General features: G+C 35.8%; 2 protein-coding genes across 5 annotated transcripts; both read left to right on the forward strand.

The window, feature by feature from the left end:
* Positions 1–5,633: 5,633 nt before the first annotated feature.
* Positions 5,634–13,090, forward strand: LOC130469258 (uncharacterized). 3 transcript variants are annotated; one of them, XR_008929684.1, is made up of 4 exons: positions 8,766–9,294; positions 9,419–9,656; positions 10,169–10,232; positions 11,216–11,377. XR_008929684.1 is itself a non-coding variant. In XM_056838319.1 (3 exons), the coding sequence occupies exons 1-2, from the start codon at positions 5,767–5,769 to the stop codon at positions 10,195–10,197; spliced, it is 1,128 nt and encodes a 375-aa protein (XP_056694297.1). In that variant the 5' UTR covers positions 5,634–5,766; the 3' UTR covers positions 10,198–10,232; positions 12,995–13,090. The 3 variants fall into 3 exon arrangements, 2 of the variants coding, with proteins under 2 accessions (XP_056694297.1, XP_056694296.1); XM_056838319.1 differs by lacking the exons at positions 8,766–9,294; positions 9,419–9,656; positions 11,216–11,377 and adding exons at positions 5,634–6,865; positions 12,995–13,090; XM_056838318.1 differs by lacking the exons at positions 8,766–9,294; positions 9,419–9,656 and adding an exon at positions 5,634–6,865.
* A 562-nt stretch (positions 13,091–13,652) lies between these two features.
* On the forward strand, positions 13,653–18,618 carry LOC130469259 (uncharacterized). Of its 2 annotated transcripts, XR_008929685.1 has the most exons (4): positions 16,008–16,535; positions 16,660–16,897; positions 17,410–17,473; positions 18,457–18,618. XR_008929685.1 is itself a non-coding variant. In XM_056838320.1 (3 exons), the coding sequence occupies exons 1-2, from the start codon at positions 13,695–13,697 to the stop codon at positions 17,436–17,438; spliced, it is 441 nt and encodes a 146-aa protein (XP_056694298.1). In that variant the 5' UTR covers positions 13,653–13,694; the 3' UTR covers positions 17,439–17,473; positions 18,457–18,618. The 2 variants fall into 2 exon arrangements, 1 of the variants encoding a protein (XP_056694298.1); XM_056838320.1 differs by lacking the exons at positions 16,008–16,535; positions 16,660–16,897 and adding an exon at positions 13,653–14,106.
* The last annotated feature ends 1,362 nt before the right edge of the window (positions 18,619–19,980 follow it).

The raw sequence follows: 19,980 nt of genomic DNA on the forward strand, positions 1-19,980 counted from the left end.
AGGTCGTGCGAACATGGGAAAAACAGGGGAGTTTGAGGGTCGGTTCTTGCAGGAGATGGAGGCGGTGATGGGTTTGGGAGTTGGTGTGGGTGGCTGGGAATGATGGTGGTGGTGGTTCGAAATAAAATTAAAGGGATGAGATTGAAATTGTATTTGGTTTTTATTGAAATTCAATTGGAATTATGACTGATTTGTATGAAGAATTGGAGAAGATTAATGCTCTATTTATAGGGTCAAGTCTAAGAAGAAGGATGAATCCTTGGGGACCAAGGCATGAACAAAGACTGGATTGAGGGAAGAGTGGAAGCAATACATACATGAAGAGGAAGGAAGAAGAAGAAAATGGCAATTTTTGCTCTTGAGGGAATTTTGGTCATTTCACATTGTAAGGCAAATTTTTTGAAATTTGGTTACTATTTTTAGGAAATTGATTGAAATAGAAATGTTTAATTAAAACAAAGTTTTTGAAATAATTCTTTATAAATCATTATCATAAATAAATTTAGTTTTCGAATAAAATTTGTCGTTAATAAGAACGTTTCGAAATTATTAAAATCCTTTATAAATTACGAAATAATTAAGATTTAAAAAGGTAGTTAAGCTCGTAATTTTGAAATTAAATTATAAAATCTGAAAATAATAAATCGTGTAACAATATTAAAAATTCAAGCAACATACAACTTCTTTAATAAAGTTCGAAATTAGGATTTAAAACGACTTTAAGCTAAACAAAAATAATTGAGCATATATAATCAAGTTTTAAAAATTCGGCGTATTACATTGGTGGACTTGTATCCAAGTAGAATTATTACATATCTCTTATGCACATGTTCTCAACGCTTTCGGTTGGAAAAGCCTTAGTAAAGGGTTTCCTCAATTGTTTCATTTTGAAGCATTAGGCATGTATATATAAGATGGTGAACTTCCAGTCTCGTTTGACAAATTGCCATTAGATCAAACGCTAATCGGTTAACTAACGGGGATAAAAGTACGACACTTTTTCACAAGTCGGTGAGATTGAAGCTTGTGTGTATAAGTTCTTCATTAATCTTTTTACTACTTCCAAGTTGAGGTGTATTGGTTTAGGAACTAGGATAATGTTGTCCAAAACTCTACCCCTCAATTCTCTATTGTAGTAGTCCTTAGTTTTCCCTCCTGTAAGGAGAATAAGGATGCTTTGTTTAACTTTGGGGCGTTTAAGGCTCCGGGACCGGATGGGTTTCATGCACGTTTTCATAGTGACCAATGGCCAATTCTCAAGGATGACATCTACCAATACATTGCAAATATGTTTAGAACCAGTACCATCCCTTCTATTACTAAAAGTTTTTTCATGAAATGCCCATGAAGTTTGAAGAAATCACCAAATACCCCTCAAGTTTCAATATTCATAAAGTACCCCTATTTCAATACTTAATACACCAACTATCCTTAATGACGTTATCAACCCCTAATCAACCCGATTAACATCTAATTAACCCCCTTATCCCCCAAATTACCCCCTTTTCTTTTTCATTATTGTTCCCCTTTTTTGACTTTTCCCTTCCCCCATCCATTACTGCTTCGTCCAACCTACCACTATGCCAATTACCCAACTACCCATCCCCTTTCGGCCACCCCCCACCCCCACCAACTTTCACCTCCCATTCCAGCCTAAATAAACCGAGTGTCGATTCATAATCGAACTCCCTCCTCTAGTCCTCCATATACCAACTCTTTTTCTCCGGCCAACCGCTTTACCTCCCTCCAATCTGCTGGCATTTCCATCCTCTTCCTCTTATCCGAATACACCTCTTTCTCTCTCCTCCATTATGACCTCTTCCTCGCTCATGCTTCAACATCTTCTTCCTTAACTACCTCCAGTTTCCTCCTCTTCTTGTGTCGCCTTACAAACCTCCGACCCCGCTGCGATTATATCCTCGACCAACCTCGGGACAAAAATTATGCCTTGCCTTCTTGGCGTGCGTTTCTCCGCGACTTGTGGGCTTTGCGAACAAGGTGATATTTTCTGGATTTTCTAGTTCAAGTAGGGAAGGGAGAGGTTTTCCAGAAATTCCACTACCTCCAATCCTGGGCCAAGTATTTCAATTCCACAATGGATCCCTCCCCCCACCCAAATGTTTTAAGCTCAATTTTGATACATCTTTCAAAACAACAGGTGAAGTTGTTAGTGTGGCAGGTGTTTTTAGAGACAATTCGGGTACTTGGATACTAAGTTTTCACCAAAATTGATGGGTTCAATCTGCTCTCATGGGAGAATTATTGGCTATCCAAACAGGGCTGAAGATTACTGTATTTCATCTTCCATTCCTTGTATCAGTTTGGCTATAAATATTGTATTTCATCTTCCATTCCTTTTATATTTCGATTAATTTAGTGTAGCTTTTTGTATATAAACTGAATATTGTATATCAAGTCCAATTTGTATATTAGCCCCAATTTGGAAAATATAAATTTCGTACCTAATTATTCTTTTTTCACCTTCTCCTTCTTATAGCATGTGTAGCCTGATGGACACGAAACTCATCTTCGTTCTTGAAATCGTGCTTGCCGCACATTCCACACTGCCAGTTAGAATCATACTTGTTGCGATCTTTGCGATGAAATTCCTTTTGACCTGGAATCTTCGCGTGCGGCATCTTCCCATGGGCCATCAAAAATCTACATTAAACAAATCGAAATCAAAAGTCGGTAAACTTGCATTGTTGTTTTGTCGATGAAATTCCACTAAATTAATCCAAAACTCTACCCTATACTAATCCAAAAATCTACATAAACTAATGATAACCATTGTAATTATTCCATTAAAACGTTATTAAATACTAGGTTTGTTCATCATTATATTTTTTATTTGATTAAAATATTGTAATAAAATTTTTGGATTTTTATATATATATATATATATATATATATATATATATATATACATATATATATATATATATATATATATATATATATATATATATATGGGAAATTGAAATAATGCAATATAATAAATCAAACATTTTAGTATCCAATCTATATCACTTAATTTTTTTTTAATTATTTATTTAGTGAAAGTTCAATCAATTGGTGTTGATGAACTAATTTACGAAATATATTTTAGTTTATTAACTTTTCTGTAAATAATTATTAAATTATTAAAATTATTACATAAAAATATTTACGGAGTAGTAATCATTGTGCGTTGCACGAGTACTAAGCTAGTTTGTTTATAAATACGGAGTAAATAAGAAAGCCAGTGAAGATCCAAGATAGTAATAATAATAATGGTCATCAAAAATCGGCTTTATATTTCTTCTCGTTCTTATCCGTTTTCGTTAACTATTAATGTATGTACCTAATTATTTCTTCCTCTTCTCCTTCGTCTTCTTCTTCTTCTCCTTCTTGATATCATGTGTTGCACGGTGAACTTTATGCTCATCTATGTTCTTAAATTGTAAGCCGCATACTCCGCATCGCCAACCCGATGTATCCTTCAAATCCTCCCTGCTGGCTGTACTGTTATCTGGGATCCACGCATAGGGCATTTTTCCGCGGGCCCTGCAATTTCCAACTCAAATCAAATTCATCAAAATCAAATCATTTCCAACTCAAATAAAAATCATCAAAATCAAATCATTTCCAACTCAAATCAAAATCATCAAAATCAAATTTCACCGGTAATTTTGACTTCTTCACTAAATTAATATGTATTCGATTACAACTTATATTGCAGCTTTGAATTGTTGAAACTAGATTTTAGCCCGTGCGATGCACGATTTCTATTAAATTGTTACGTTAAAATAAAACTCTTACATATATCAACTGATATCTTGTATATATTAGATTAAATTGTTTTTTTTTATTTTGGATTGAATTTCATTTTAGATTTATTTTAATTATTATAATGTTTGATTTTGGATGAAATTGTATATAAGAAATATTAATAATTATTTAATAAAAATATTTACGTGGCACCTAATTATTTATCTACGTGGCATTCGACTTTTTAATTCAAAAATAATTTTGAAGTCTTATTTTTCATTAGCCGAAACATTCGATTTCCTACGTGGCGCTCTAATATTGGATTAATGTTTGATTTTGGATTGAATTTTATTTTAGATTAGTGTTTGCGTTTTGATGAATTTTATTTTAAATCTATTTTTTAATTATTAGAGCTTTTGATTTTGGATGGAATTGTATATATTAGTAATTAATTAATTTAAATATCTACGTGGCACGTAATTAATTATCTACGTGGCACTCGATTTTTTAATTCAAAAATAAATTAGAAATCTTATTTTTCATTGGCCGAAACCATTAGTAATCCTAGGTGGCGCTCTAATAGTGTAACACACTAATAATTCCTTGCTTTTATAAAACCATTTTCCAACTTAAAATAAAGGAATTACTAAAGTATTACCGCCACCGTGATAACGGTTAAGGCTATTACCAGAATTACGCAGCGGAATTTTAAAAACATAATTAATGTAATATCGACGCCTCCTACAATTTGGAACCATAATGGCCCAAAACCCAAAATGTAAATAATTCAAACATTTCAAACATAATTAAAATATTAAATAAAATAGTTTCAAAGAACGAAAACATGCAACTCTCTCAATCATCCCAAGCCACATGATTTCGATCGTACTTGATCTACCAACCTGCTATATTATTCTACTCCCCAACAATGCAAGTGCAAATGATGGATCGTCATAGGGTCATTAAGGCAAAGGCCATGACCAGAAACACACAAAGCACGTAGTCAGCAAAAGCTGAGTACTTACAAGAATAGGGTGATTGAAATTAAAACATGCATCACTCACTAAGTAGTAATCAACATGCAAAAGCCATATAATAATTAACAACCAATCATGAGTTACAATTTACAAGACTCGACTCTTGACTCGACTCTTGACTCACAATTTAATTAGAATAAGCTTCGAACAGGCCAAAAGAATAATCCACAAAGGGAAAAGGTGATGGGAGCCAACCATACACCAATATAATAATAATAATAAAATCGGGCCATACCGAGTGTCGGGCCATACCGACGGAATTCCTGCGCATAATATAAATGAAACAATGTCTTGTATCATTAGTAGGAGTACGAGCTTTCCGGCAAGACTCCCCCCATTGTTTATACTCAAGGTATTTACGTTCCAAGAGTTTTGAAGCTTGTTCTGGTTGCACTTTACGTTTATTAATATTTTATTAAAGGCGAACTCAAGATTCGACAACATGCATACATACAATTAATAAACAACAACCAAAATAAATCTTATTTTAATGCTTTAGGACTTGTGATCAACCAAGCAAGACACTTGTGATATTACTACCATGTTCCTCCTCACCAAAGTGAGACTCCACATTATGCACATTAACATGAGGGTTGTGCCCTTGCACGACAAATCCTAATTCATTTCATACATAATATTCCCAACTGAACCCTACATGTGCGGTGGCTTACGTGAGCTAACCCTTCACATGTGGTAAAATAAATAGTACGACGAGGTACAAATAAATGGCTCAAAGTATGCTAGACATCCCGTACAATAGCATACAAACGAATAATCCATCCCTTGCATGTGAATTGAACCATACATGCATAAATATTGAACAACATGATTGACAATGTCCGGTATGCGAATATCATTCATAAATGATTGTTTATGTATGTGAATTCTGGATGCTGGTGTGATATTACATTGCTAGGATAATGTTAAGTGAAGTTTCGAACGTAAAATAGAATATATTACTTACAGGTCGCGCTTTAGGATGGCCAACAATAATGACCTAGCTGCTGCTATTCGCCTCTTGGCGGAAAAACTAGCCCAGGAAAGAACTGAGCGCCCCGATTCTGCAGGGGACATGTTTGAAAGGTTTGCGAAAGTTAAGCCACCATACTTCAAGGGGCAAGCAGACCCGACCTTCCTAGAACGCTGGATTAGGGAGTTTGAAAAACTATTTTGGGCGGTAAATTGTCCTGAAAATATGAAAGTAGGCCAAGCTGTCCTTTACCTAAAAGATGAGGCCGATCTATGGTGGAAAGAAAATAGAACTAAGCTAAGTGTTGTTGAAGGATTTAATTGGGACTCATTTGTTGTTGCATTGAGGGAAAAGTTTTATCCTCCTTTTATAACAAAACGAAAAGCGCAGGAATTCATAAACCTTGGGATGGGGAGTATGACCATCGCTGAATATTATAGCAAATTTATAGCGATGTCGAGGATCGCACCTGAAGTTGTAGCCACAGAAGAGATAAAGGCTCAGAGGTTTGAGCAAGGGTTGACCGATGAGTTCCAGTTGGGATTAGGTGGAGAAATCTTTACCTCTTTAGATAATGTGTATGAGAGAACCGTTCATATTTACGGTTTGCAGTCCATAAGGGACGCGAAAAATGTTGTTGGGGAGAAAAGAAAAGAGTTTAATGTCCAGGAAAACCAAGGGAATTTCAAGAGGAATATGAATGAGAATAGGAATGAAAATGGAAATGGAAATTTTCGAGGAGGAAACAGTCAGGGGCACAACAATAGGAGTAAATCCGAGAGAGTGTATCACTGCAAGAGGTGCAACAATAACCACCCTGGGAAGGACTGTAAAGGAAAATTGGTGAATTGCCACTATTGTCAGAAAAGGGGGCATAGAGAGTTTGAGTGCTTCATTAAGCACAGAAAGGAACAAAATAGTAATGGAGGTGGGAACCAAGAGAGGTTTAACCAGTCTGGAGATCAAAATTCAAAGCCTGGAGGGGCACAAAACAATCAAGAGAACTATAATAAGCCTGCAAATGATAACAACAACCAGGATAAGGCTCCGGGCAAACTATTCATGATGAGTAGAAATGAAGCTGAACGTTCTGCAGACGTAGTTCATGGTACTTTTTTTTAATTAATTTTGTGCTAGTTAAACATTATTTGATTCGGTAGCAACTTATTCTTTCATTTTGTCATTTGTTATTAAAAGTCTGAAATTAGTAGATTTTGAATGTTTCATTTACCTGTTATTATGCCCACCGAGGTAACCATAAGGTGTATAAGATTATTTAAGAACTTGCCTTTGAAGACAAAAGATTGCGTTTTCCCTTATGATTGGACAAAAGTTTAATTTTAGGGACCTAGATGTAATTCCAGGGACGGATTGACTAAGTTTTTCCAAGGCTAAGATAGACTGTGAAATTTAGAGAGTAATTTTAAGGAACCTTGTTGGGAAATTGACCTCATGTAGATGTTTTGAGAAGTCCAAGAACCTTTAGTTATTTCTGTAATGCGAGTGAGGAAATGGACGAATAGAGAGCGTGAGCTATTTTTTCTGTAGTGTGCTAGTTGGGAGTAAATAAGTTGGAGTGAAGATCGAGGATGTTCCCAGTGTGAATGAATTCATTGATGTGTTTCCGAGTGGAATTGCGAGTATGTCACCAACTAGAGCATTTGAGTTCACTATAGAGTTAAATCCTGAAACGACACCTATATCTGAAACACCGTATAGCAAGGAATGAGAAAGAGCATGGTAAACACTTGAGAGTTATTTTGGAGACGCTTAGAAAGAATCTAGTTTTATATGGATGAAGTATACAAATCTTGAAGTCATGTGGGTATAAGTGACACTGGCGGAATAGTGAAGGACTAAATTGATTGAAAACTACGTTACTTAAGGGAATAAATTTAAGAGAAGATTCGAGTGGTCCAGGATCGTTAGAAATCATTTGGCATCTTAAAAAGATGAAAAGAAATATATGAATTGGTGAAAGAGCTAGGGGTTGTGCCCAAAAGTTATACATATCCATGAAAGGCATAATGAGGTTTGGTAAAAAGGAAAAGTTGACCAGAAGGAGTCTCTGTAGATCCTGCTAAGATTAGAGAGGTGAGTGAGTGACCTATTCCAATAACGTGTATGTATCTAAAGTTTTCTAGGCCTAGATGACCATTATAGGATGTTGTGAAAGACTTTTCGAAGAGAGAAAAACCATTGACCAACTTGTTGAAAAAGGAATCGAAATTCAAGTGAAGTGAGAAATGTGAGGAAGCTTTTTAGATTTAGCTTTTGTCGCGTCAATTGAAACCTTATAAGGCTAATTACCAAACCCATGACCTAGAGTTAGCTGTTATGGTGTTATCTACGAATATTTGGAGACATTACCTTTATAGAGCAACATGTAAGATCCTTACCGAGAACAAAAGTCTGAAATTTTGGCAATAAGGTCCAGTTGAATCTTTGGGACAACATTGAAAATGAATATTTCTTTCCACCCTGCAACCGATAGACAGATTGAGATTACTAACGGAATTTATGTTGAAAACCGGTGTTATTGACTTTAAGGGTAATTGGGAAGGCCACCTAGGTTCGATTGAATTTTCGTGCATCAATAGTTACCATGCAAGCATTACGATGTCACATGTTGAGGCACTGTATGGAAAGAATTGTAGAAGTCTTACTTGTTGGAATGAGTTTAGTGAGAATATTGTATTGAGGACATAATTCGTTGAGGAAGAAATACCCAAAGTTATTCCCTGAGATGAGTTACGAGGGCGTAACTCGTTTTATTTAAGAGGGGTAGAATGCGATATAAATTCGCGCTTCTTACCTAATTTTATGGTGTTTTTATGCATTTTTATGCTTATTTTAGCAAATTATACATGTCGATGCAAGTAAATAGATTCTCCGCGTAAGAAAAAGGTGTTCATGAGTAATTCAAGAAACTTTAAGTTGGCAAAAGAGTGTACATAAATGCCACAAGTACTTCTACAGTAAGAATAAGTTCAAAAGTTTGGAAAGATATGTGAATTTTCGTGTCAAGTTTCGGGACGAAACTTCTTTTAAGAGGGGTAGATTGTAATCCCCCGTAATTTTATAAATCTTATTAATACATTTTAACGTATAGTTAATTATATTTAAATAGAATTTACGAATTTTAGAAATAAAAATGTAATTAACGAATATTTATTTTTATACGTTTTAAATATTTCAACGATTTATGAAATTAAAATAATTTTAGAATTTCATGTTGAAAATAAATCGAATTACAAAACCGATTGAATTTAGAGAACGTTCCTAATCGATTTTGGAATGAAATCCTAAAACTAAGTTCCTAATTCTAGCCCACTTTGGTAAAGCCCATTGTGATAAACCTAAACCCCCATAATCTCATCTCACGTGAAACCAAAGAAACAACAAAAGAAAAATCTCTCTCCTTCATCCTTCACCCTTCACGTGAACCCTCAAACCCTCAAACCTTGCAGCCGCCAGCCACCAGCCACCGCACACCGCCTGCACCACCCTCGCCGTCGGCGTCTCCTCCTTCGTCCGGTAAACCTCCCTCCTCTCTTATCTCTTTCGTTCTCCTCCGTTCTCCTTCTCCTCTCACGTTTTCCTTTTCGTGATTGGTTTTCCTTTCGTTCCTCTCCTCCTTAATGCTCGTGGTTTTGTGCAGCAACCACCACCCACCTACGAAACTGACCGCGACAGCCACCGTCCTGTGTCGTCGCCGACCAACCAGCACCAACTTCGCAATCCTTCCACACGCAAACAGTCCTCCCTTTGGCTTGCTCCTTGCTCACGGCACCACCACCAACGACCCGAGCAACCCTCGCTGCCACCATCGACAGCCGCCACCGCCGCTGCCGCGCCATCTCCGACCGCCGTCCAACCACTCTTCATTCTTTCTTTTGGTTAATTCTTAACCCTTAAATTAATTAATGTTTTAATTACGTTTTAATGATTTAATTATGTTTCTTGAATTTAAATTATAGGTTTTATGATTTGATTATGAATTTCAAGAATTATATGTTTGCATAATTAGATTATTAATTTCAGATTATATAAATGCATTGAACTATTAATTTTTAATTATTTAAAGAATGAATTTTAAGGTTTTTAATGATTTAAATCATGGTAGGATGTTTAGGAATTATTAAATTTATTGTTTTTATGATTTCAAACATGTTAATTATGTTTCGGAGTAGTTTGAAAGTAGTTATATTGCTGGAAATTTAAAGTATGATGCTTTGAAGAGTTTTCAACGAATTTCAATAATTAATATAATAATTATGATGCTAGAAATCAAATATTCAAGTTTCGATATTGGAAAATGTTCTAATTATGTTTATGAAGGGTTTGAAGCTCCCTAATGTTGCTGAAAATTCAATATGAATTGATATGAGTCTATATTGGTTGTTGTTAGGTGGAGAATTCTCCGTAGGCGACTTTTGAATTCTTAAAGTGGTCTCGCATTTTGTTTACACAAGGTACGTACATACCTGTGTGCTTGGAATGTGTGCTAATTGTTGAAACCATGTTGAACTTGTTGGTGAACTTGGTTGTGTTGAGATTGTTGTTGAACTTAGTTATGTTGATATTATTGACGAACTCGGTTAGGTTGAAATTGCATGTTTAATATTGTTGGACGGACATATTGAACTTATATTGCATTATGAGAATTGTAACATGTTAGTATGGAAGATTGATGCAAACATGTTTGATTGGGAACACTAGATTATTTAGTATATAATTCAGATCAGTTAATTGTTGTTCCCTTTTAGCTTTTCACTACTTTATGAGGGCGGAGGACCTCATTTAGTAAGTTGAAACCTTATACCCATATACAGGGGTTGATCAGTATTAGAGAAAAGATTGGAGTTATTTGGAATGAGTCTTGTTTGATGCCTCTGTGATCACTTACTCAATTCCAAGATAAAAACAGTTATAAATAAATGTGAGTTGCATGCCTTATGTGATTGTTGAGTCATAACAGGGTGTCAATTTGTAAATCATGTAAAGTGAAACCGAGTAGCAATAGCTTTAGACTGTGCACGTCTAAAGTGACGGACAAACAGGAGTTGGGGTTCATGGTGGTAGCCCATGGCCTTTCATTCGGACCGGATTGATCACCGCGTCCTATTTTCAGTCAAACGTTCCTCGATATCGCAGGTCACTGAGGTTACGGAGTCGCGCCCGTACCTCGTCTAGCTAGAAAACTCGGTCCATTGCCTATTTCAATTAAAATAATATTATTGTTATAAAAGTCTAGTCCAGTCTAGCCTAGTCTAGTTAAGTATGGTCGTCAGATTATCATGCTTTGTCTGCCCTTAATTATGTTTAATAGTATCATGTTAGGATTATTATTGCTTTAGTATGTAGTACTCAGCTTTGCTGATTACGTGCTTTGTTTGTGTGTGTTGATCATGGCTATGCCTTATTGATCCTGTGATGACCCATCTTTGGTGAGCAGTCTCTAAGGATCAATAAGCGTTGCCCATCTACAGGTTTGAAGATGATGCATCATTGGGATCGGGATTAGAGAGCTTGTAGTTCATTTGATTTTCTAAGTTGGATTTGGTTTGTTTAAGTGGACTCTAAAACTTATTGAATTAGTAACATTAACTTTGTTTTTCGTTGATTGGTTTTTGGGATTTATTCTGAAAATGATTATTTATAAACCTACAGTTAGTTTTATGTTTTCCGCTGCAAAATTTTGAATAAGCCGTTACGTTTTCACACGGGCGATAATGCCTTGATAATTCTCTACGTTTTATATTAAAATGTTCTTTTAGAAAAGAGAGAATTGCCGGGGTGTTACAAAGTGGTATCTAGAAGCTAAGGTTTTACTTAACAATTTTTTTAGGCGCCTAACTATCTAGTTATTTAAAATAAATTTCTTAAAAATCGAGCTTCTACGTATTATAGTGTTCAAAAATTGGTACTTTTTTTTTGGGGGGCCGATTTCCTTTTATCTTGTTTGAAAGTATATAATATTTCTTATTTAAGTTCGGAATTAACTTATTTATTCGAAACTTTTTGTTTATGTGAATTAAGTACGTTTTTCTTTATTTTCGAAATTAAATTAAATATATTCGAAAAAAATAAAATAAAAAAATCTTATTCCTTAAGTATATTTATTCGTTTAATATTTATTCGCTTAATAAATATGTATTCGTTTATTATTTATTCGTTTAATAAAAATTTCTTATTAATTATTCGTTAAAAAAAAAAAAAAATATTCTTTATTTTATTTATTCGTTTATTATTAATTCGTTTAATAAACTTTTTCTTACTAATCGTTCTTGTTTTATTCTTTAAATTCTTCAATGTTTGACCTATTATGATTTATTATGAGAGATGGGTAATATAGGAAAGGGCATATAGGATAGAGTTATATGTGCATTAGTAGTTAATTGCTAACATAAGAAGTTAATTGCTATGTGCATGTGTTAAATGTTTAAGTGTTGCATGTAAATGTGCATAGAAATTGTTTGATTCCACCAAACTTATTGTTTTATTGAATTCTGATTATGCTTTGGTTGGGAAATCGTTAGTAAGATCTTAAGTTGTTTGTTTCATGAATAAAACGCTTCTTTCCAAGTACACCAACATAGGATCCTTTGAGAAGATCGACGAATACTGAGGATCTAGATTTCACTTCACAAATTTCCAAGGAAAGAACAGATAGACAAGATGCCTTAAACATTTGAAGTTGTAATAGTTAGTTTGTTCTTAAATGTTTTGGAGAATAAGTAGCAAAGCTACAACAGTTTAAAGTTAAAGCAATAAGAGTTTGAGTTATTCTTTATTCTTTTCAAGGATGTATTAAACCTTTATAGAATTAGCAATAAAAGTTAAAGTATTCGTTTCCAATGTGAGAATTCCATAATTCGCCAACAATAGTTTATGTTTATATCATAGAACTTTTATTTTATTTTGAGGACAAGTGTGTTGTTAATATTTAGGGATTGTTATACTCATTCTTTTGAGGAATAAAAGTTAGATCATTGATTATCCAAAGGACCAAGAGTTTATTTTGGGCACGCAAAGGGAATGTTTTCTTCTTTTTCTACCTTATTATTTGTGATGATTGAATTTGATCCTTGTTTCTTAGTTGAATGTCCGGTATGCGAATATCATTCATAAATGATTGTTTATGTATGTGAATTCTGGATGCTGGTGTGATATTACATTGCTAGGATAATGTTAAGTGAAGTTTCGAACGTAAAATAGAATATATTACTTACAGGTCGCGCTTTAGGATGGCCAACAATAATGACCTAGCTGCTGCTATTCGCCTCTTGGCGGAAAAACTAGCCCAGGAAAGAACTGAGCGCCCCGATTCTGCAGGGGACATGTTTGAAAGGTTTGCGAAAGTTAAGCCACCATACTTCAAGGGGCAAGCAGACCCGACCTTCCTAGAACGCTGGATTAGGGAGTTTGAAAAACTATTTTGGGCGGTAAATTGTCCTGAAAATATGAAAGTAGGCCAAGCTGTCCTTTACCTAAAAGATGAGGCCGATCTATGGTGGAAAGAAAATAGAACTAAGCTAAGTGTTGTTGAAGGATTTAATTGGGACTCATTTGTTGTTGCATTGAGGGAAAAGTTTTATCCTCCTTTTATAACAAAACGAAAAGCGCAGGAATTCATAAACCTTGGGATGGGGAGTATGACCATCGCTGAATATTATAGCAAATTTATAGCGATGTCGAGGATCGCACCTGAAGTTGTAGCCACAGAAGAGATAAAGGCTCAGAGGTTTGAGCAAGGGTTGACCGATGAGTTCCAGTTGGGATTAGGTGGAGAAATCTTTACCTCTTTAGATAATGTGTATGAGAGAACCGTTCATATTTACGATTTGCAGTCCATAAGGGACGCGAAAAATGTTGTTGGGGAGAAAAGAAAAGAGTTTAATGTCCAGGAAAACCAAGGGAATTTCAAGAGGAATATGAATGAGAATAGGAATGAAAATGGAAATGGAAATTTTCGAGGAGGAAACAGTCAGGGGCACAACAATAGGAGTAAATCCGAGAGAGTGTATCACTGCAAGAGGTGCAACAATAACCACCCTGGGAAGGACTGTAAAGGAAAATTGGTGAATTGCCACTATTGTCAGAAAAGGGGGCATAGAGAGTTTGAGTGCTTCATTAAGCACAGAAAGGAACAAAATAGTAATGGAGGTGGGAACCAAGAGAGGTTTAACCAGTCTGGAGATCAAAATTCAAAGCCTGGAGGGGCACAAAACAATCAAGAGAACTATAATAAGCCTGCAAATGATAACAACAACCAGGATAAGGCTCCGGGCAAACTATTCATGATGAGTAGAAATGAAGCTGAACGTTCTGCAGACGTAGTTCATGGTACTTTTTTTTAATTAATTTTGTGCTAGTTAAACATTATTTGATTCGGTAGCAACTTATTCTTTCATTTTGTCATTTGTTATTAAAAGTCTGAAATTAGTAGATTTTGAATGTTTCATTTACCTGTTATTATGCCCACCGGGGTAACCATAAGGTGTATAAGATTATTTAAGAACTTGCCTTTGAAGACAAAAGATTGCGTTTTCCCTTATGATTGGACAAAAGTTTAATTTTAGGGACCTAGATGTAATTCCAGGGACGGATTGACTAAGTTTTTCCAAGGCTAAGATAGACTGTGAAATTTAGAGAGTAATTTTAAGGAACCTTGTTGGGAAATTGACCTCATGTAGATGTTTTGAGAAGTCCAAGAACCTTTAGTTATTTCTGTAATGCGAGTGAGGAAATGGACGAATAGAGAGCGTGAGCTATTTTTTCTGTAGTGTGCTAGTTGGGAGTAAATAAGTTGGAGTGAAGATCGAGGATGTTCCCAGTGTGAATGAATTCATTGATGTGTTTCCGAGTGGAATTGCGAGTATGTCACCAACTAGAGCATTTGAGTTCACTATAGAGTTAAATCCTGAAACGACACCTATATCTGAAACACCGTATAGCAAGGAATGAGAAAGAGCATGGTAAACACTTGAGAGTTATTTTGGAGACGCTTAGAAAGAATCTAGTTTTATATGGATGAAGTATACAAATCTTGAAGTCATGTGGGTATAAGTGACACTGGCGGAATAGTGAAGGACTAAATTGATTGAAAACTACGTTACTTAAGGGAATAAATTTAAGAGAAGATTCGAGTGGTCCAGGATCGTTAGAAATCATTTGGCATCTTAAAAAGATGAAAAGAAATATATGAATTGGTGAAAGAGCTAGGGGTTGTGCCCAAAAGTTATACATATCCATGAAAGGCATAATGAGGTTTGGTAAAAAGGAAAAGTTGACCAGAAGGAGTCTCTGTAGATCCTGCTAAGATTAGAGAGGTGAGTGAGTGACCTATTCCAATAACGTGTATGTATCTAAAGTTTTCTAGGCCTAGATGACCATTATAGGATGTTGTGAAAGACTTTTCGAAGAGAGAAAAACCATTGACCAACTTGTTGAAAAAGGAATCGAAATTCAAGTGAAGTGAGAAATGTGAGGAAGCTTTTTAGATTTAGCTTTTGTCGCGTCAATTGAAACCTTATAAGGCTAATTACCAAACCCATGACCTAGAGTTAGCTGTTATGGTGTTATCTACGAATATTTGGAGACATTACCTTTATAGAGCAACATGTAAGATCCTTACCGAGAACAAAAGTCTGAAATTTTGGCAATAAGGTCCAGTTGAATCTTTGGGACAACATTGAAAATGAATATTTCTTTCCACCCTGCAACCGATAGACAGATTGAGATTACTAACGGAATTTATGTTGAAAACCGGTGTTATTGACTTTAAGGGTAATTGGGAAGGCCACCTAGGTTCGATTGAATTTTCGTGCATCAATAGTTACCATGCAAGCATTACGATGTCACATGTTGAGGCACTGTATGGAAAGAATTGTAGAAGTCTTACTTGTTGGAATGAGTTTAGTGAGAATATTGTATTGAGGACATAATTCGTTGAGGAAGAAATACCCAAAGTTATTCCCTGAGATGAGTTACGAGGGCGTAACTCGTTTTATTTAAGAGGGGTAGAATGCGATATAAATTCGCGCTTCTTACCTAATTTTATGGTGTTTTTATGCATTTTTATGCTTATTTTAGCAAATTATACATGTCGATGCAAGTAAATAGATTCTCCGCGTAAGAAAAAGGTGTTCATGAGTAATTCAAGAAACTTTAAGTTGGCAAAAGAGTGTACATAAATGCCACAAGTACTTCTACAGTAAGAATAAGTTCAAAAGTTTGGAAAGATATGTGAATTTTCGTGTCAAGTTTCGGGACGAAACTTCTTTTAAGAGGGGTAGATTGTAATCCCCCGTAATTTTATAAATCTTATTAATACATTTTAACGTATAGTTAATTATATTTAAATAGAATTTACGAATTTTAGAAATAAAAATGTAATTAACGAATATTTATTTTTATACGTTTTAAATATTTCAACGATTTATGAAATTAAAATAATTTTAGAATTTCATGTTGAAAATAAATCGAATTACAAAACCGATTGAATTTAGAGAACGTTCCTAATCGATTTTGGAATGAAATCCTAAAACTAAGTTCCTAATTCTAGCCCACTTTGGTAAAGCCCATTGTGATAAACCTAAACCCCCATAATCTCATCTCACGTGAAACCAAAGAAACAACAAAAGAAAAATCTCTCTCCTTCATCCTTCACCCTTCACGTGAACCCTCAAACCCTCAAACCTTGCAGCCGCCAGCCACCAGCCACCGCACACCGCCTGCACCACCCTCGCCGTCGGCGTCTCCTCCTTCGTCCGGTAAACCTCCCTCCTCTCTTATCTCTTTCGTTCTCCTCCGTTCTCCTTCTCCTCTCACGTTTTCCTTTTCGTGATTGGTTTTCCTTTCGTTCCTCTCCTCCTTAATGCTCGTGGTTTTGTGCAGCAACCACCACCCACCTACGAAACTGACCGCGACAGCCACCGTCCTGTGTCGTCGCCGACCAACCAGCACCAACTTCGCAATCCTTCCACACGCAAACAGTCCTCCCTTTGGCTTGCTCCTTGCTCACGGCACCACCACCAACGACCCGAGCAACCCTCGCTGCCACCATCGACAGCCGCCACCGCCGCTGCCGCGCCATCTCCGACCGCCGTCCAACCACTCTTCATTCTTTCTTTTGGTTAATTCTTAACCCTTAAATTAATTAATGTTTTAATTACGTTTTAATGATTTAATTATGTTTCTTGAATTTAAATTATAGGTTTTATGATTTGATTATGAATTTCAAGAATTATATGTTTGCATAATTAGATTATTAATTTCAGATTATATAAATGCATTGAACTATTAATTTTTAATTATTTAAAGAATGAATTTTAAGGTTTTTAATGATTTAAATCATGGTAGGATGTTTAGGAATTATTAAATTTATTGTTTTTATGATTTCAAACATGTTAATTATGTTTCGGAGTAGTTTGAAAGTAGTTATATTGCTGGAAATTTAAAGTATGATGCTTTGAAGAGTTTTCAACGAATTTCAATAATTAATATAATAATTATGATGCTAGAAATCAAATATTCAAGTTTCGATATTGGAAAATGTTCTAATTATGTTTATGAAGGGTTTGAAGCTCCCTAATGTTGCTGAAAATTCAATATGAATTGATATGAGTCTATATTGGTTGTTGTTAGGTGGAGAATTCTCCGTAGGCGACTTTTGAATTCTTAAAGTGGTCTCGCATTTTGTTTACACAAGGTACGTACATACCTGTGTGCTTGGAATGTGTGCTAATTGTTGAAACCATGTTGAACTTGTTGGTGAACTTGGTTGTGTTGAGATTGTTGTTGAACTTAGTTATGTTGATATTATTGACGAACTCGGTTAGGTTGAAATTGCATGTTTAATATTGTTGGACGGACATATTGAACTTATATTGCATTATGAGAATTGTAACATGTTAGTATGGAAGATTGATGCAAACATGTTTGATTGGGAACACTAGATTATTTAGTATATAATTCAGATCAGTTAATTGTTGTTCCCTTTTATCTTTTCACTACTTTATGAGGGCGGAGGACCTCATTTAGTAAGTTGAAACCTTATACCCATATACAGGGGTTGATCAGTATTAGAGAAAAGATTGGAGTTAATTGGAATGAGTCTTGTTTGATGCCTCTGTGATCACTTACTCAATTCCAAGATAAAAACAGTTATAAATAAATGTGAGTTGCATGCCTTATGTGATTGTTGAGTCATAACAGGGTGTCAATTTGTAAATCATGTAAAGTGAAACCGAGTAGCAATAGCTTTAGACTGTGCACGTCTAAAGTGACGGACAAACAGGAGTTGGGGTTCATGGTGGTAGCCCATGGCCTTTCATTCGGACCGGATTGATCACCGCGTCCTATTTTCAGTCAAACGTTCCTCGATATCGCAGGTCACTGAGGTTACGGAGTCGCGCCCGTACCTCGTCTAGCTAGAAAACTCGGTCCATTGCCTATTTCAATTAAAATAATATTATTGTTATAAAAGTCTAGTCCAGTCTAGCCTAGTCTAGTTAAGTATGGTCGTCAGATTATCATGCTTTGTCTGCCCTTAATTATGTTTAATAGTATCATGTTAGGATTATTATTGCTTTAGTATGTAGTACTCAGCTTTGCTGATTACGTGCTTTGTTTGTGTGTGTTGATCATGGCTATGCCTTATTGATCCTGTGATGACCCATCTTTGGTGAGCAGTCTCTAAGGATCAATAAGCGTTGCCCATCTACAGGTTTGAAGATGATGCATCATTGGGATCGGGATTAGAGAGCTTGTAGTTCATTTGATTTTCTAAGTTGGATTTGGTTTGTTTAAGTGGACTCTAAAACTTATTGAATTAGTAACATTAACTTTGTTTTTCGTTGATTGGTTTTTGGGATTTATTCTGAAAATGATTATTTATAAACCTACAGTTAGTTTTATGTTTTCCGCTGCAAAATTCTGAATAAGCCGTTACGTTTTCACACGGGCGATAATGCCTTGATAATTCTCTACGTTTTATATTAAAATGTTCTTTTAGAAAAGAGAGAATTGTCGGGGTGTTACAACAAATCACATGCTCGTTCATCAAAATAAACATGATTCCACATAATGTAATTCACATCATCAACAATCATGTAGTGTCATTGACAAAAAGGTGTGGTCGCCCTAGACTTGTACGTACCTTGAATACCTAAGCGTAGGGGCCACTTTGCAATAACGAGCACTCAACTAGAAATCACCTCCTATCATCAAAATAATGAAACTTAAATTATTTCCATGTTCATTAAATTTCCAGCAACTTTATAAAAATTAAAACTTCCTTTAGACTTTAGAATTCAATCGTTTTTCAATAATAAAGTCGTCTCAATTTACAAAATCAATCCCTAGTACAAAAACATACTTTTTCCGCCTTTAAAATCAATAAACATCAACACTTTAAACCTTTATTCAAATCTGAAAATATAATTGATTATCATAATTAAAATCATCGCCTAATTATGCTAATCAATTGACTCATTAGGTCTAGGTTAAAACCCTAACTTGAAAATCCCAAAAACACTAGTTTAATATCATAAAAATCGATGCTTTATTAAATAAAAAAATCTGAAAATTCATCCTTTAATAATTAAAACAAACCTAATGAATCACAACACACAAATCCTCAAACCACGGTATTCATAACCGGTTCCCAGCATTTTAATTACTCAAAACAATATTAATATAATAATTTAAAATACGGAATTTAAATAGAATAGGTAAGGAAGAAGAGAATTATACCAATCCGGCCTATAGCACGGAACAATCACGAATTAGGGTGATTGGACGAAAAAGGAATTGAATTACGAACACGAACAACACACACACACACGTCATGTGTGCGCGCGGGCGAGAGGGGCGACGAGCATGGGCTGCGCGCAGGGGCTGGGCGCGAGGGCAGCAGGCGCGCGCTGTGCGCGAGGAGAGAGCGAGAGAGGGACGTGCGCTGAGGCGCCAGAGAGCAGAGAGGGACGCGCGCGCTGGGGCGCGAGAGAGCAGAGAGGGACGCGCGCGCTGGGGCGCGAGGGAGCAGGGCAGGGCAGCACGCTAGGCGCGCGAGAGGGACGAGGGAGCAGGGGCGCTGTGCGCTAGGGCGTGAGGCCGAGCAGCAGCGACGCAACAGCAGGGGCACGAGCACGAGGGCACGAGGCCGTGCAGCGTGCGGACGAGCCGAGCAAGGAGGAGAGGAAAGAGGAGTGTTGG

Source organism: Spinacia oleracea, chromosome 3 (assembly GCF_020520425.1).
Source record: "Spinacia oleracea cultivar Varoflay chromosome 3, BTI_SOV_V1, whole genome shotgun sequence".
NCBI lineage: Eukaryota > Viridiplantae > Streptophyta > Magnoliopsida > Caryophyllales > Amaranthaceae > Spinacia > Spinacia oleracea.

Coding starts and splice junctions, on each gene's coding strand:
- LOC130469258 (XM_056838319.1), top strand. CDS start 5,767: ATGGCCAACAATAATGACCTAGCTGCTGCTATTCGCCTCTTGGCGGAA. Junction 6,866..10,168: donor TTCTGCAGACGTAGTTCATG/GTACTTTTTTTT, acceptor GGTTGTTGTTAG/GTGGAGAATTCTCCGTAGGC.
- LOC130469259 (XM_056838320.1), top strand. CDS start 13,695: ATGAATGAGAATAGGAATGAAAATGGAAATGGAAATTTTCGAGGAGGA. Junction 14,107..17,409: donor TTCTGCAGACGTAGTTCATG/GTACTTTTTTTT, acceptor GGTTGTTGTTAG/GTGGAGAATTCTCCGTAGGC.